The 13168-nt window shown below is 44.7% G+C and overlaps 1 protein-coding gene across 3 annotated transcripts in view; it reads left to right on the top strand.

Moving 5' to 3' along the window:
* Positions 1–13168, top strand: part of usp25 (ubiquitin specific peptidase 25) — a 161375-nt gene that overhangs the window by 147326 nt on the left and 881 nt on the right. For all 3 annotated transcript variants that reach the window (XM_080203374.1, XM_080203375.1, XM_080203376.1), the window contains 2 exons: positions 8087–8210; positions 10821–11016. In XM_080203374.1, coding sequence (XP_080059500.1) covers positions 8087–8210; positions 10821–11016 — 320 coding nt within the window. The remainder of the gene's footprint in view (positions 1–8086; positions 8211–10820; positions 11017–13168) is intronic.

Here is a 13168-nt window from a genome sequence, read left to right on the forward strand (position 1 = left end):
TTTTTCTTATTTAACCCCCTTTACTCATTTGCTTACCTAGTTTTTAAACAAAAAATAACATTGCAAAGCACCTTATCACACCTCATAAAAATTTCCTGTAGAATGAATCGCCAGTCTTCAACTTGACATCTACCTCAAGATTAACTTGCAGATGCAGCACCTTTAACATAGGAAAATGCCTTCAAGCACTGCAGAGTCAAGAGGTACAAAACACTAGTGAGTAAGGATATATGGGGTGGTGGCACACTGGTTATCACTGTGCCTCACAGCGCCAGGGACCCGGGTTCAATTCCGGCCTCAGGTCACTTTCTGTGTGAAGCTTGCACGTTCTCCCTGTGTCTGCTTGGGTTTCCTCCGAGTGCTCCGGTTTCCTCCTGCAGTCCAAAGATGTGCGCGTTAGTTTGATTGGCCGTGCTAAATTGCCCCTTAGTGTCCCAGGATGCATATGTTAGAGGGATTAGTGGGGTAAAATATAGGATTATGGGGAGAGGGCCTGGATAGGATTGAGGTCGGTGCAGACTCGATAGGCCGAATGGCCTCCTTCTGCACTGTTGGGTTTCTGTGATTCTTTCGGGATTCTATGTGGGAATGGATTACTGAATGTTTGGTCAGAGAGGTGGGTTTTCAGGATGATGTTAGGAGGCGAGATTGTGGCTGAGGAGTTTAAAGTATGGGTCTAAAGTACTGAATGTGGGGTTGAATTGGCAGCTGCGGCTGATGGACAAAAGCCCAGTGTTGCTGATCGATTCTAGGGCTAGAGAAGACCATTAAGGGTTTTGATTAAGTGGATGGGAATTTGCTCTGGGTATGATGAAGGAAGGAGGGGGTAGCAGCATTATTAAGAAACAATGCCATCAGTCCTGAGAGCTAAAAAGACATGTGATATGATTAGAATTACTTTGAATTCAGTGACAGCATTGACAATTGTCAGTATGTTTTGGGGAAAATATCACTCTTTTCTCCAATATGAAACTCTGTTTTTTTCAACTGGCGTGGTGTCATTCTTGCTTAACCTCATGGAGGGTGCCAAAAAAGTGTCCTATCAGTTGGTGATGTGCAGGCCGACTGGATTTGCCTTTGATGCCCCCAGCTTTTGTCCCTTTTCCTTCACCGTTTAAGAAGCAGCAGTTTGCATTTATTTGGTGCCTTTCACAGCCTCAGCACACCCCAAAGCGTTTCACATCCACTCAAATACTTTTCAACTTCAGTCTCTTATAAATGCAACAACCTGTGTGAGCACAGCAAGATCCTACAAGCAGTAGCGTGATGGATGAGGGATAGCAATTGGTCAGGACACTGGGGAGAACTCCACTGCTATCCTTTGTAAATGTAGAGTCATCTGAGCGACCAGGCGGCTCAATGTCTCATTCCTAAGGTGGCACCTCTGACAGTGGTCCCACACTGTGGCACTGAATTGCTTGCCTGGATCATGAGCTCATTTCTCTGATGTGGGATTTGAAATTGGACCATGCTGAGTTCAAGATGAGAATGTCACCTCTGGGACACAGCTGACGGATCCGTCCTCATGGAGTGATCCCATACTGGAATAGATCTTCAGAAATCTATCTTCCCCAGGGTGGAGTCAGCTGTGCCACCCTTTTCAGACTTTTGTATCTTTTTCCTGATGGAAGAAGATGTAAGAGAGAATGTCCGGAATGCATGGGGTTCTTGATTATTCTGGCTGCTTTCCTGAGGCAGCAGGAAGTATAGACAGAGCCAGTGTGTGGGAGGGTGGCACAGTGGTTAGCACTGCTGCCTCACAACGCCAGAGACTTGGGTTCAATTCTGTCCTTGGGTCAGTGTCTGTGTGGAGTTTGCACATTTTCCCTGTGTCTGCGAGGGTTTCCTCTGAGTGCTCTGGTTTCCTCCCGCACTCCAAAGATGTGCAGGTTAAGTTGATTGGCCATGCTAAATTGCCCCTTGATGTCAATGGAACCAGCAAAGTAAATAAGCGGGTTAAGAGGATAGGGCCTGGGTGAGATTGTGCTCGGTGCAGACTCGATGGGCCAAATGGCCTCCTCCTGTACTGTAGGGTTCATGTCACACTATCTGTAACCCCCATGACTTGCCTGGGCTTGCAAAATCTCACTAACTGTCCTGGCTAGAGACAGTATACATCTGTTTAACCTGTGCTTAACCCTCTGTCCACTCACATTGTCTGTACCTTTAAGATTTGATTACCTGTAAAGACTCGCATTCTAACCATTATTTTGTAAATTGAGTTTGTGTCTTTATATGCCCTGTTTGTGAACAAAACTCCCACTTACCTGTTGAAGGAGCAGTACATCATGAACAACGCAAGTTGATCTTGTTAATTCCGAGTTGTCCTTGAGAAGGTTCTCTTCCCCACAATTTTTTATAAGGCATTCTAAACTTGTTTACAACCTTATTTTTATCTTCATTTGTGCTTAAAGCCAACTCATGACTAAAGCAATTATTCATGGGCCCTCGTTCCTTGGATCCCAGTTAGCCTGAAATCACAACCCTTTAAGCTTTCACTCCGAGTGGATACAATGCATGTTGACTGAACCCAATTCATAGCAATTAGCACTCCAACAGTCTGTGAAATTTCCAGACTAAAGAGCAGCCTGTACTCACTTCGTATGTATACCAGCTGAATGAGCAGTCTGTAACTCTCTTACTCTTTCCAGGCATGGAGTCGCATGGCGACACAGTGGTTAGCACTGCTGCCTCACAGCGCCAGGGATCCGGCTTAGGTCACTGCCTGTGTGGAGTATGCACATTCTCCCCATGTCTGCGTGGGTTTTCTCCGGGGGCTCCGGTTTCCTCCCACAGCCCGAAAGACGTGCTTGTTAGGTGCATTGACCACGCAAAATTCTCCCTCAGTGTATCCAAACAGGCGCTGGAGTGTGGCAACTAGGGGATTTTCACAGTAACTTCACTGCAGAGATAATGTAAGCCTATCTGTGACACTAATAAAAAACAAACTTATAAAACTTATCTCTCCACCCTCCTCTCTCCATGCTCTCCTTTCTCCCTCTTCCCTTCTCTCGCCAGTTCTCCTCTCCCTCCATCATCTCCTCCTCTTGCTCCCTCTCCCCATTCCCCCGCCCTTCCCTTTTGCTCTCTGGCATTTGTTACCCTCAGGATATGCCATCCAAATCCAGCAGTTTGATGCCAGCATCTAGCTCCATCCCAATATCTGGCATACACATACACACCGCCCCAAGCCCCGTGTGGCCCACTGAGTCATGGTGTGTCAGCTGTGGCTCAGTGGATAGCACACACTCATTTGTGAGTCAGAAGGCTATGTTTTCAAGTCCCGCCCAGAGATCTGAGCACGTGTACTGACCTGAGACCTGAGGAGGGTATTCCAATGCAGCACACGTGGAGACTGCACTGTCAGAGATATTGTCTTGCACGTGAAATGTTAAACCGAGCCAACGTCTGCCCCCTCAGCTGGGCTACTCTGAAGAAGACCATTGGAGCCGCCATCATCATAACATTATCGTCATGCTATTTGTGGGAATGTTATGTGCACAAATTGGCTCCTGCCAATTGGTGGCACAATGGCACTGTGATTAACACTGCTGCCTCACAGTGCCTGGCACCTGGATTTGATTTCGGCCTTGGAAAAATGTCTGTGTGGAGTTTGCACGTTCTCCCAATGTCTGCGTAGGTTTCCTCATGGAAAAGTTTAGGCCCAGAATAGAGGGACGCCAGTTTAAGACTGAGATAAGGAGGAATTTCCCCTCTCAGTAAGTTGCGAGTCCTTGAACTCCTTGCTACAGAGAGCTTGAGGGCAGAGTCCTTGTGTATGTCTATGGCCGTGATAGGTTTTTGATCAACAAGGGAATCGAGGGGAATGGGGAAAGGAAGGAAAGTGGATGTGACGAATGTTAAATTAGCCATGATCCCATTGAATGATGCAGCAGACGCAAGGGGACAAACAGCCTCTCCCTGTTCGTTTTTCTTATGGTCTTATGGGTTCGGTGGATTGGCCCTTAGTGTCCAAAGATGTATAGGTTAGGTGGATTTAGCTGAGATAAATGCATAGGGTTCAAGAGATAGGGTGGAGGGAAGGGCCTGGGTGGGATGCTGTTCCGAAGAGTTGGTGCAGACACAATGGGCCAAATGGCCTCTTTTTGCAGAGTAGGCGTTCTGTGGTTTTCTGTGACACTTCAGAAATGCTAAATTGGCTTTGAAACACTTTGAGGCATCCTGATTGATAGGATCACTGGATAACACAGGGGAGTCGGAGCCTGATCTGAGTCTTTCCCAGTCCTCATTTAGAAACGCATGTCTTTCGTTTTATAAAGCAAATTTCTCTGACAGAATGGAAGGGTACAATAAGTTGAAGCATTGTCACACATTGAAGGCTGTTTGATGCTCAAGTTTTCCACCCCCTTTGACAGTAGTGCTAGCAGTACTACTGCATTACTAGCTAACATCTGATTCCACTGTACGTGACACTGGATATTTCAGGTCTTTCTTATCCTTAAGGTTCTTTGGCAATGTTCCTTAGTCCTGCCCTCTAAGAAGCAATTCAGAGAAGTGGGTGAGTGGCCAAGTTAGCCTGGCGAGCAACCATTAAGCGTACCGGAGAGCCCTGTTTTTCATCTGTTCTGCACACTCAGCAATACAACTTAATCTGCCCAGCAACTAGTCAGAAGCAGGACTTTGTGAGTTTGTGTGAGCATGTGTGTGTCTCTGTGCCTGTTTGTGTTTTCAGCTGAATCTCCAAGAGTCCAAATGTGCTGTTTTGACCACCAAAGATCACTCAGGGAAGGAATTTAAGCTCCTTGCTCGTCTGGCTGCGAGCCTGCAGTTCCAGTTCCGAGAAGACTCCGGGTGATTTTGACAGCTGCCGAGCGTGGTGAATGAGTAACCGGGGCCACACAGTGCGGCAAACTGCCCGGGAAGGAACACTTAAAATGGCTGCACCATTTTCTTCCACCAAAACCTTGGAATAAAACCAGATTCAGACATTGCCCTGTGCAGTGTACGGTGTTTGGTTTGTTCTCGGTGGCAGGGTAGAAGCACATTCAGCATTCAGACCTTCTTGTTGAAACTGATGAAGTTATTTTCATGATGCCTGCTCCTTTGAAATGGTTTCAAAGGAGCATTCTGGATTGCATCTTTGAAACTGTTCCCAGAACCAGGCCTGTGTATTCACAGCTGTCAAGTTTGTCCACCAAGATTTTTCATAGATGATGACTTGGCCCATTTAAAGGAAGAAAGAATCTCACTGTCAATAGATTCCCTTGTTCAACTTTCCCCTCGCCTTGCTCTCAGCACGCTGACATATCACCCAGTTCCACAGGCTTTGGCAGCTCGTCCGAGTGTCCATTAGTCAGCTGTGAGTGCCTATGGTCTGTTCCACCTTGGGGAGGGGGAGGAGGCCCAGCTTGATCCTGTTTTCACCCGACCTCTTCCTATTAGTAGGGATTGCGGGAAGGGTCACTGGACAATGTTGAAGAGTAGGAGTCCACGATGATTATTTCCAGTTCCCTCCTCTTCCCTAGTCCAGTAGCATTGAAATTAATTGTGAGATTCCCATCACTTGCATTGTCCATTAAAAAAACATAAAAGGAGTGGTGTTTAGAAGGAAAAAAACAAGAGCCGCAGAGTCAATCACTCCTTCTAGACTTAGAAAGAACCTTTGTTAGACCATCCGTACAGTATTGTGAACGGTTTTGGTGTCCTTGTTATTAGATTTTTTAAAATCAGAATCCCTACATTGCAGGGAGAGGCCATCCAGCCCATCGAGTCTGTACCGGCTTTCCAAAAGAGCATCCCACCCAGGCTCTACCCTCCGCCCTATCCCTATAGTCCTGCACATTTAACCCACTAATCCACCTAACCTACACATCTTGAGACGCTCAGAGACAATTTAGCATTGTCAATCAGTCGAACCCAACATCTTTGGACTGTGGGAGAAAACCAGAGCACCCGGAGGAAACCCACGCAGACACGAGGAGAACATGCAAACTCCACCCAGACAGTGACCCAAGGCTGGAATTGAACCCAAGCCTCTGCACTGTGAGGCATCAGTGCTAACCTTTACGCCATCCTTAAAGGCACTGGTGAAGATGCAGGAAGAACTACCAGGATGTTGCCAGAATTGAGGTTACAACTGTTCAGAAAAACTGAATGGGCTGAGGATCTTTTCTGTAGAAGAGAGAAGACTGAGTGGTGACCTGAGAGAGTACTTTAAAGTTATGAAGGGATTTGACAGGGTGGACGTAAAGAATGTGCTTCCACTTGTGGGAGTGGTACCAGAACTAGACCATAAATATTAGATAGTCACTCATAAGTTCAATCAGGAATTCAAGAGAAATTTCTTCTCCCCAAAAAGTAGTGAGAATGTAGAACATGCTGTGTGGCTGAGGCGAATGGTATGTGTACGTTTAAGGAGAAGCTATATAAACATTTGAAAGAAATAAGAATAGAGGGGTATACTGATAGGGTTAGATCACACAAGATGGGAGTAGGCACAAGTCAGAGGTTTACAGCATGGAAACAGGCCCTTTGGCCCACCTTGTCTATGCCACCCAGCATTTACCACTAAGCTAGTCCCAATTGCCTGCATTTGGCCCATATTCCTCCATATCCATCATACCCATGTAACTGTCTAAATGCCTTTTAAAAGACAAAATTGAACCCGCCTCTACTACAACCTCAGGCAACTCGTTCCAGACTCTCACCATCCTCTGAATGAAAAAATTGCCCCTTTGGACTCTTTTGTACCTCTCCGCTCTCACCTTAAACCTATGCTGTCTAGTTTTATACTCCCCACTGGAGCATAAGTGACGCCATGGTCTGGTGTGGCCAAATGCCTGTTTCTGTGCACTAAAATTCTATGTGGTTTTATGAGATCAGCTAATTTGCAGTATACTAGGACTGGCACCTGGATCTTCTATTCTGAATGGCACCCTGCTGTTTACTGACTGATTAAGGAGAGCTTTAGAGCTTCTGGGTTGACATCTGCTGCTTCGTTTCATAACTGAGGCTGGGCAATGAAAGCCCTTTGGAATAACTTAGTTGGTTTTGGCCACCTTACCTAAGGAAGAATGTCAGGACAAAGCCAATTTATCAGGACGATACTTGCATGAAGGGATTTAGTTAGCTACTTGGAGAGAATGGGTGAAAAGGTTATATTCATAGGAAGGGGAGGAGACCATTTAGCCCCTTGAAGGTTTTTCCACCATTCAATGAGTTCATGGATGACCTGCAATCTATAATCTACCTTTGTTAAATATCCTTTAGTACCTCTGGTTAGCAAACATCTATCAACCTCAGAATTAAATTAACAATTACTCCAGTCACTATTTGCAAAGGAGAGTTTTGAGCTTCTATCATCCTTTGAACAGTGAAGTGTTTCCAAATTTCACTTCCGAAAGCTTTGGCTCTATTTTTAGACCATGTCCCTTAGTCCTCAACTCCACAACCAGTGGAAGTAGTTCTTCTCCATCCACTCTATTTATTCCCTGTGCTATTTTTGAAAACTTTGACCAGATCACTACCATCTAAACTCCAGAGAGTGTAATCCTACTTTGTGTAATCTCTCTTTGAAATAAAGTTCTTGGAGTCCGGGTATCAGTCTGGTAAATCTACACTGTACAAGGCAGCTCAGTGGTTAGCACTGCTGCCTCACAGCGCCAGGGACCTGGGTTCAATTCCTGACTTGGGTCACTGTCTATGTGGAGTTTGCATGTTCTCCCCGGGTCTGCGTGGGTTTCCTCCGGGTGCTCCAGTTTCCTCCCACAGTCCAAAGATGCGCTGGCTAGGTGCATTGGCCATGCTAAATTCTCCCTCAGTGTTCCTGAACAGTGCTGGAGTGTGGCGACTAGGGGATTTTCACAGTAACCTCATTGCAGTGTGGATGGAAGCCTACTTGTGACTAATAAATGAACTTCAACTTCAATTTTTTACTCCCTCCAAGGCCAATATATCCTTCCAGAACTGCTCACTGTTCACCAGGTGTGGTTTGACCAAGGCTCTGTGTGGCTGGATGGTGTGTGGCTTAGAGTTTATTGCACTTCCACGTGCCCAATATCCTTGTTCTTCAGGCTGTAGCAAGTATTAACCTGATATGATGAGTAACCTGTGGATCTTTTTGCAGCTACAATGAAGCTTTGATGTACCTTATCCATGCTTACCAATATAATAAAGAGCTGCTGTCCAAAGGGATATACAGAGGGCATGATGAAGAGCTGATGTCACATTATAGGCGAGAATGTTTGCTTGTAAGTACAGTTTGGTGACCCAAAAATCTTCCTATAGCTAGTCTCGAGGCAGTGACTCATAAGGCAAAATGTTACATTTGTCAATACAGCCCTGCCCCATGTAACTTTGAGATGTTTAAAATTGTTATTCAGTCTAAAAGAACATGTATGAAAGGTGTGACTTATATGTCAGATTCTATATGTATCCTTGTGTGTTGGTACTGGCATTTGAAGTATTGAGCTGGACAATGGCCTGGTAATATTTGGATATTTGTTCACATCTCACCATGACTCATGGGAGGAAAGTTCTCTTTTGTTGGCTGGGAATGTGTTGAGTTTGATAAATCTCAACTGAAGGGGCAGCTTGTGAGAACTAAATAAATGAGAACTAAGTTAACACTCAAACCAGGGATTGAAACAGAAAAACAACTCACCATTACAGAGGAGTGACATTTGAGACACGTGGGCAGAATAGTGGGAGTTTTACTGTGGACCTAATTGATTTAATAAGTTAAATAACTAAATAATAAAAGATGCCACTCTTCTATAAGCATGAGTAATTTGGAAAATAACGTGTGTTACATTGAATTTGCAGCACAGACACTGGTCATTTGGCCCAACTTATCAGTGGTGGTGTTTATGCTTCACATGTTTCCTCCAACAATTTTCCATTTAACCCCATCAATATAGCTACCGATTCCTTTATCCCTCATGTATTTATCTCACTTTCTCTCGAATGTATCTGTGCCGTTCACCTCCACTATTCCTTGTGATGGTGAGTAAGAGTAAAATAAAAGGCGCAGTTTTGAAGGGGTCACAGGGACAGAGACCTGGGGGGCATATATACACAAATCATTGAGGGTGGCAGGGTAGGTTGAGAAAGTGTTTTTTTTAAGGTTTAGGGATCCTAAGGCAGCATGGTGGTGCAGTGACTAGCACTGCTCCATCTCAGTGCCAGGGACCCGAGTTCGATTCCGACCTCAGGTCACTGTCTGGAGTTTGCACATTCTCCTTGTGCCTGTGTGGGTTTCCTTCGGATGCTCCAGTTTCCTCTCTCAGTCCAAAGATGTGCAAGTTAGGTTGATTGACCTAGTTAAATTGACCATCAGTATCAGGGGAATTAGCAGAGAAAATATGTAGGTAGAGCAGTTGATGTCGTATACATGGGTTTTAGTAAGGCATTTGATAAGGTTCCCCATGGTAGGCTCATGAAGAAGATAAGGAGGTGTGGGATAGAAGGAAAGTTGGCCAATTGGATAAATAACTGGCTGTCTCATAGAAGACAGAGGGTGGTGGTGGTGGAAGGAAAATTTTCAGACTGGAGGCCAGTTACCAACAGTGTACCACAGAGTTTAGTGCTGGGTCCTCTGCTATTTGTGATTTTTATCAATGACTTGAAAGAGGGGGCTGAAGGATGGGTTAGTAAATTTGCTGATGACACGAAGATTGGTGGAGTAGTGGATGAGATGGAGGGTTCATGCAGGCTGCAAAGAGATATTGATACGATGCAGAGTTGGGCCGAAAAGTGGCACATGGAGTTTAACCCTGATAAGTGTGAGGTGATTCATTTTGTAGGACAAACTTGAGTGCGGATTACAGGGTCAACGGCAGGGTTCTGAGGAATGTGGAGGAACAGAGAGATCTTAAGATCCACAAATCTCTGAAGGTTGCCACTCAAGTGGATAGAGCCGTTAATGTTTATTAACAGGAAGTTTGAGTTTAAGAGCCATGGGGTTATGCTGCAAGTATACAGGATGTTGGTGAGACCACATTTGGCATATTGTGTTCACTTCTGGTCACCTCACTATAAGAAGGATGTGGAAGCACTGGAAAGAGTGCAGAGGAGATTTACCAGGATGCTGCCTGGTTTGGAGGGTAGGTCTTATGAGGAAAGTTTGAGGGAGCTGGGGCTTTTCTCTTTGGAGCGGAGGAGGATGAGAAGTGACTTAATGGAGGTTTATAAGATGATGAGGGGGATAGATAGAGTGGACATGCAAAGACTATTTCCTTGGGTGGATGTAGCTGTTACAAGGGGGCATAACTATAAGGTTCATGGTGGGAAATAGAGGAGGGATCTCCGAGGTAGATTCTTCACTCAGAGAGTGGTTGGAGTGTGGAATGGACTGCCCCCTGTGATAATGGAGTCAGACACTTTAGGAACTTTCAAGCAGTTATTGGTTAGGTGCATGGAGCACACCAGAATGATAGGGAGTGGGATAGCTTGATCTTGGGTTTGGACATGGTTCAGCACAACATTGAGGGCCAAAGGGCCTGTACTGTGCTGTACTGTTCTATGTTTCTATGTTCTCTGGTTACGGGGAGAGGGCATGGGTGGGATTGTTGTTGGTGCAGTCTCAATGGGCTGAATAGGGATTCGGTGATCCTGGGCTTTATAAATAGAGCTGTAGAATATTGTGTCATTTTCTGGGCACTACGTGAACTCTTCATGGTTTCAAAAACCTCTTGGATCTAAGGTGAACAATCCCAACTCTCCCACTCTATCCCAATAACTATAATCCTTTATCCCGCGAACCATTCCAGAAAATATCTTCAGATCCTCCTCCGAATTTGTTGTGTTTAACACTAGCACTTAAAGCTGTTTGACATGCTCCTTTGCTGTGCTTGTGGTAGAAACTGAACGAGCACGCTGCAGCTCTCTTCGAGTCTGGAGATGACCAAGAAGTAGAGGAAGGTCTCACCACCATGAATGAGTTGGTCGTACCCTGTCTGCCCCTGCTGTTGGTGGATGAAATGGAGGAGAAGGACATTGTGGCCGTGGAGGACATGAGGAATCGATGGTGTTCGTATCTGGGGCAAGAAATGGAACGTAAGTATGGTTGGATGACTGTTGAGCCATCCAGATTTGGGAATGTCATGAAAGAGAAGTACAGGAGGTTTAGATATAGGCTGAAGTATCTTGAACTAGATTTTTTTAAAAATCAAATTAAAAGAAATTAAAGAGTTATAAGTGGTTAATTATCAGTGGAAATGGATTGTTTTGACGCTAGGACAAGAAATTTCGGATGATTTTGTTTTTGAAAGACTGAAGTAGATTGAGGCAGTCTATTTCCAGTGTTTGAAGAGGTCTAGAACAAAGGGTCACAGATACAAGAGCAAATGTAGGCGATTCAGGGCAGTGAGTAAGAGAACCCTCTTGTTTTGCACAGAGACTTATGAGGCTGTTAAATGCAGTAGTCGAGCTAATGATTGAAACAGAGATCTTGTCAACATTGAAGAGCAGATTGTGTGGGTGATTGAAGAAAAAAGGGGGAGATAAAGGAATATAAAATCAACATGGCCACCCGATATCAGCTAGGACTACGCTTTGTGTCTAAGGTGAACACCACCATTCACTGGTTGGGCCAAATGCCTTAGGACGAAGACAGTGGTGGTGTCGATACCATTGCTTAACAATCCAGAGGCCTAACATGGCTTTGAATCCCACCCCAGTGGACCTTAAACTCAAATGAAAATCTGGAATTCAAAGTTGGCCTCAGTAAAGATGACCACAAAGCTATTATCGATTGATGTAAAACCCTAACTGGTTCACTAATGTCCTTTAGGGAAGGAAATCCGTGTGACCTGACCTACATCAAACACACAATCGTGTGGTTGACCCTTACCTGCCTCCTGAAATGGTCTTGCAAACCACACTGCTTAAGAGCAATTAGGGATGGGCAGCAAATGCTGGCACCTTGCCAGTAACATTCATCCCACTAAAGAATTAGTTATTTTATAAGTTCCTATGTAATTCAAGGAGGCATCATGATTGGCGCAGGTTTGGAGGGCCGAAGGGCCTGTTCCTGTGCTATACTGTTCTTTGTGTGCAAAAATAAAGCATTAATGTTGAACTCACGTGAGAGTTTAGTTGAGCTGCAGTTGGGGTATTGTGTACAGTTGCTGTGCCTTCCTTTATGAGGATATAAAAACCATGAAAGAGATACAGGATATGTTCAGTTGGGCTTTTCGTTGTGCCTGAGGTAGAAGACACAGTCCCATTCCAGCCTCATTCCAGGTTATTTTGTTTAATGTAAAGATAAAATAACACGCACACTAATAGGCCAGAGTTGAAAGTATCACGGGCAGTCCATGTGGACTTGGGTGGGGAGAATAAAGAGGTCACTTATAACTTAAAAGATGTGGATTTACAGATAGAGGAACAAAGAGATCATAGAGTACAAATACATCAATCACTGAAAGTTGCACTATAAGTTAACAAGGTCATTAAAAAAAAACAAACCAAACATAAGGATTTATTTCTCAAGGGCTAGAATTGAAAATGAGGGGAGTTATGGGAAGTCTGTATTGAACCTTGGTTGAAGCACACTTGCTGTCCCACGTGCAGTTCTGATCATGATACTATAAAAGGGATATGAGGCATTGGAGAGGGTGCAGAGGCTGGGGCCAAGAATTCTGATTGCGCTCACCCCAAGCCCAAAACATCCTTCCCAAGTTCAGTGGACTTTTGCATGGTCCTGTCTGGCTTGCTGCAATTCCCACAGCAGGCAGGATGAGGGAATTCTGCTCTGGGTCTCTTTTCTCTTGAAAAATGAAAGCTGACTAATTGAGGTGTTTAAAATTCGGAAAGGTTTTGATAGCATGGATAAAGGCAGAATGTTTCCTCTTGTGGGGAAGAGCATCGGCCATTAACATAAGAAAAATCTAATTGGGAATTCAGAAGAAATCTCTACCCAAAGACTAATGAGATTGTGGAACTCGCTGCTACAGGGAGCGGGTGATAGTATAGGTACGTTTAAGGGCAAACTGTACAACATGCCAAGGGTGCAAGGGAATAGAGGTTGCGATGGGAGATTTAGATGAGAAAAAATGGGAGGAGGTTAGGCTAATTGTGCTATATAAATGCAAGCTGTTGTTAGTGAAAAGTGCACAGGGATCAGATTCAAATCACATGCTAGATGTTTAGCTGTGGTACTGCTCACATGAATCTGGAAAAGTTGAAGTTGGGTCTCTGAATTGTG

This window comes from Carcharhinus amblyrhynchos, chromosome 15 (assembly GCF_965287045.1).
Source record: "Carcharhinus amblyrhynchos chromosome 15, sCarAmb.v2.hapA, whole genome shotgun sequence".
Lineage (NCBI taxonomy): Eukaryota > Metazoa > Chordata > Chondrichthyes > Carcharhiniformes > Carcharhinidae > Carcharhinus > Carcharhinus amblyrhynchos.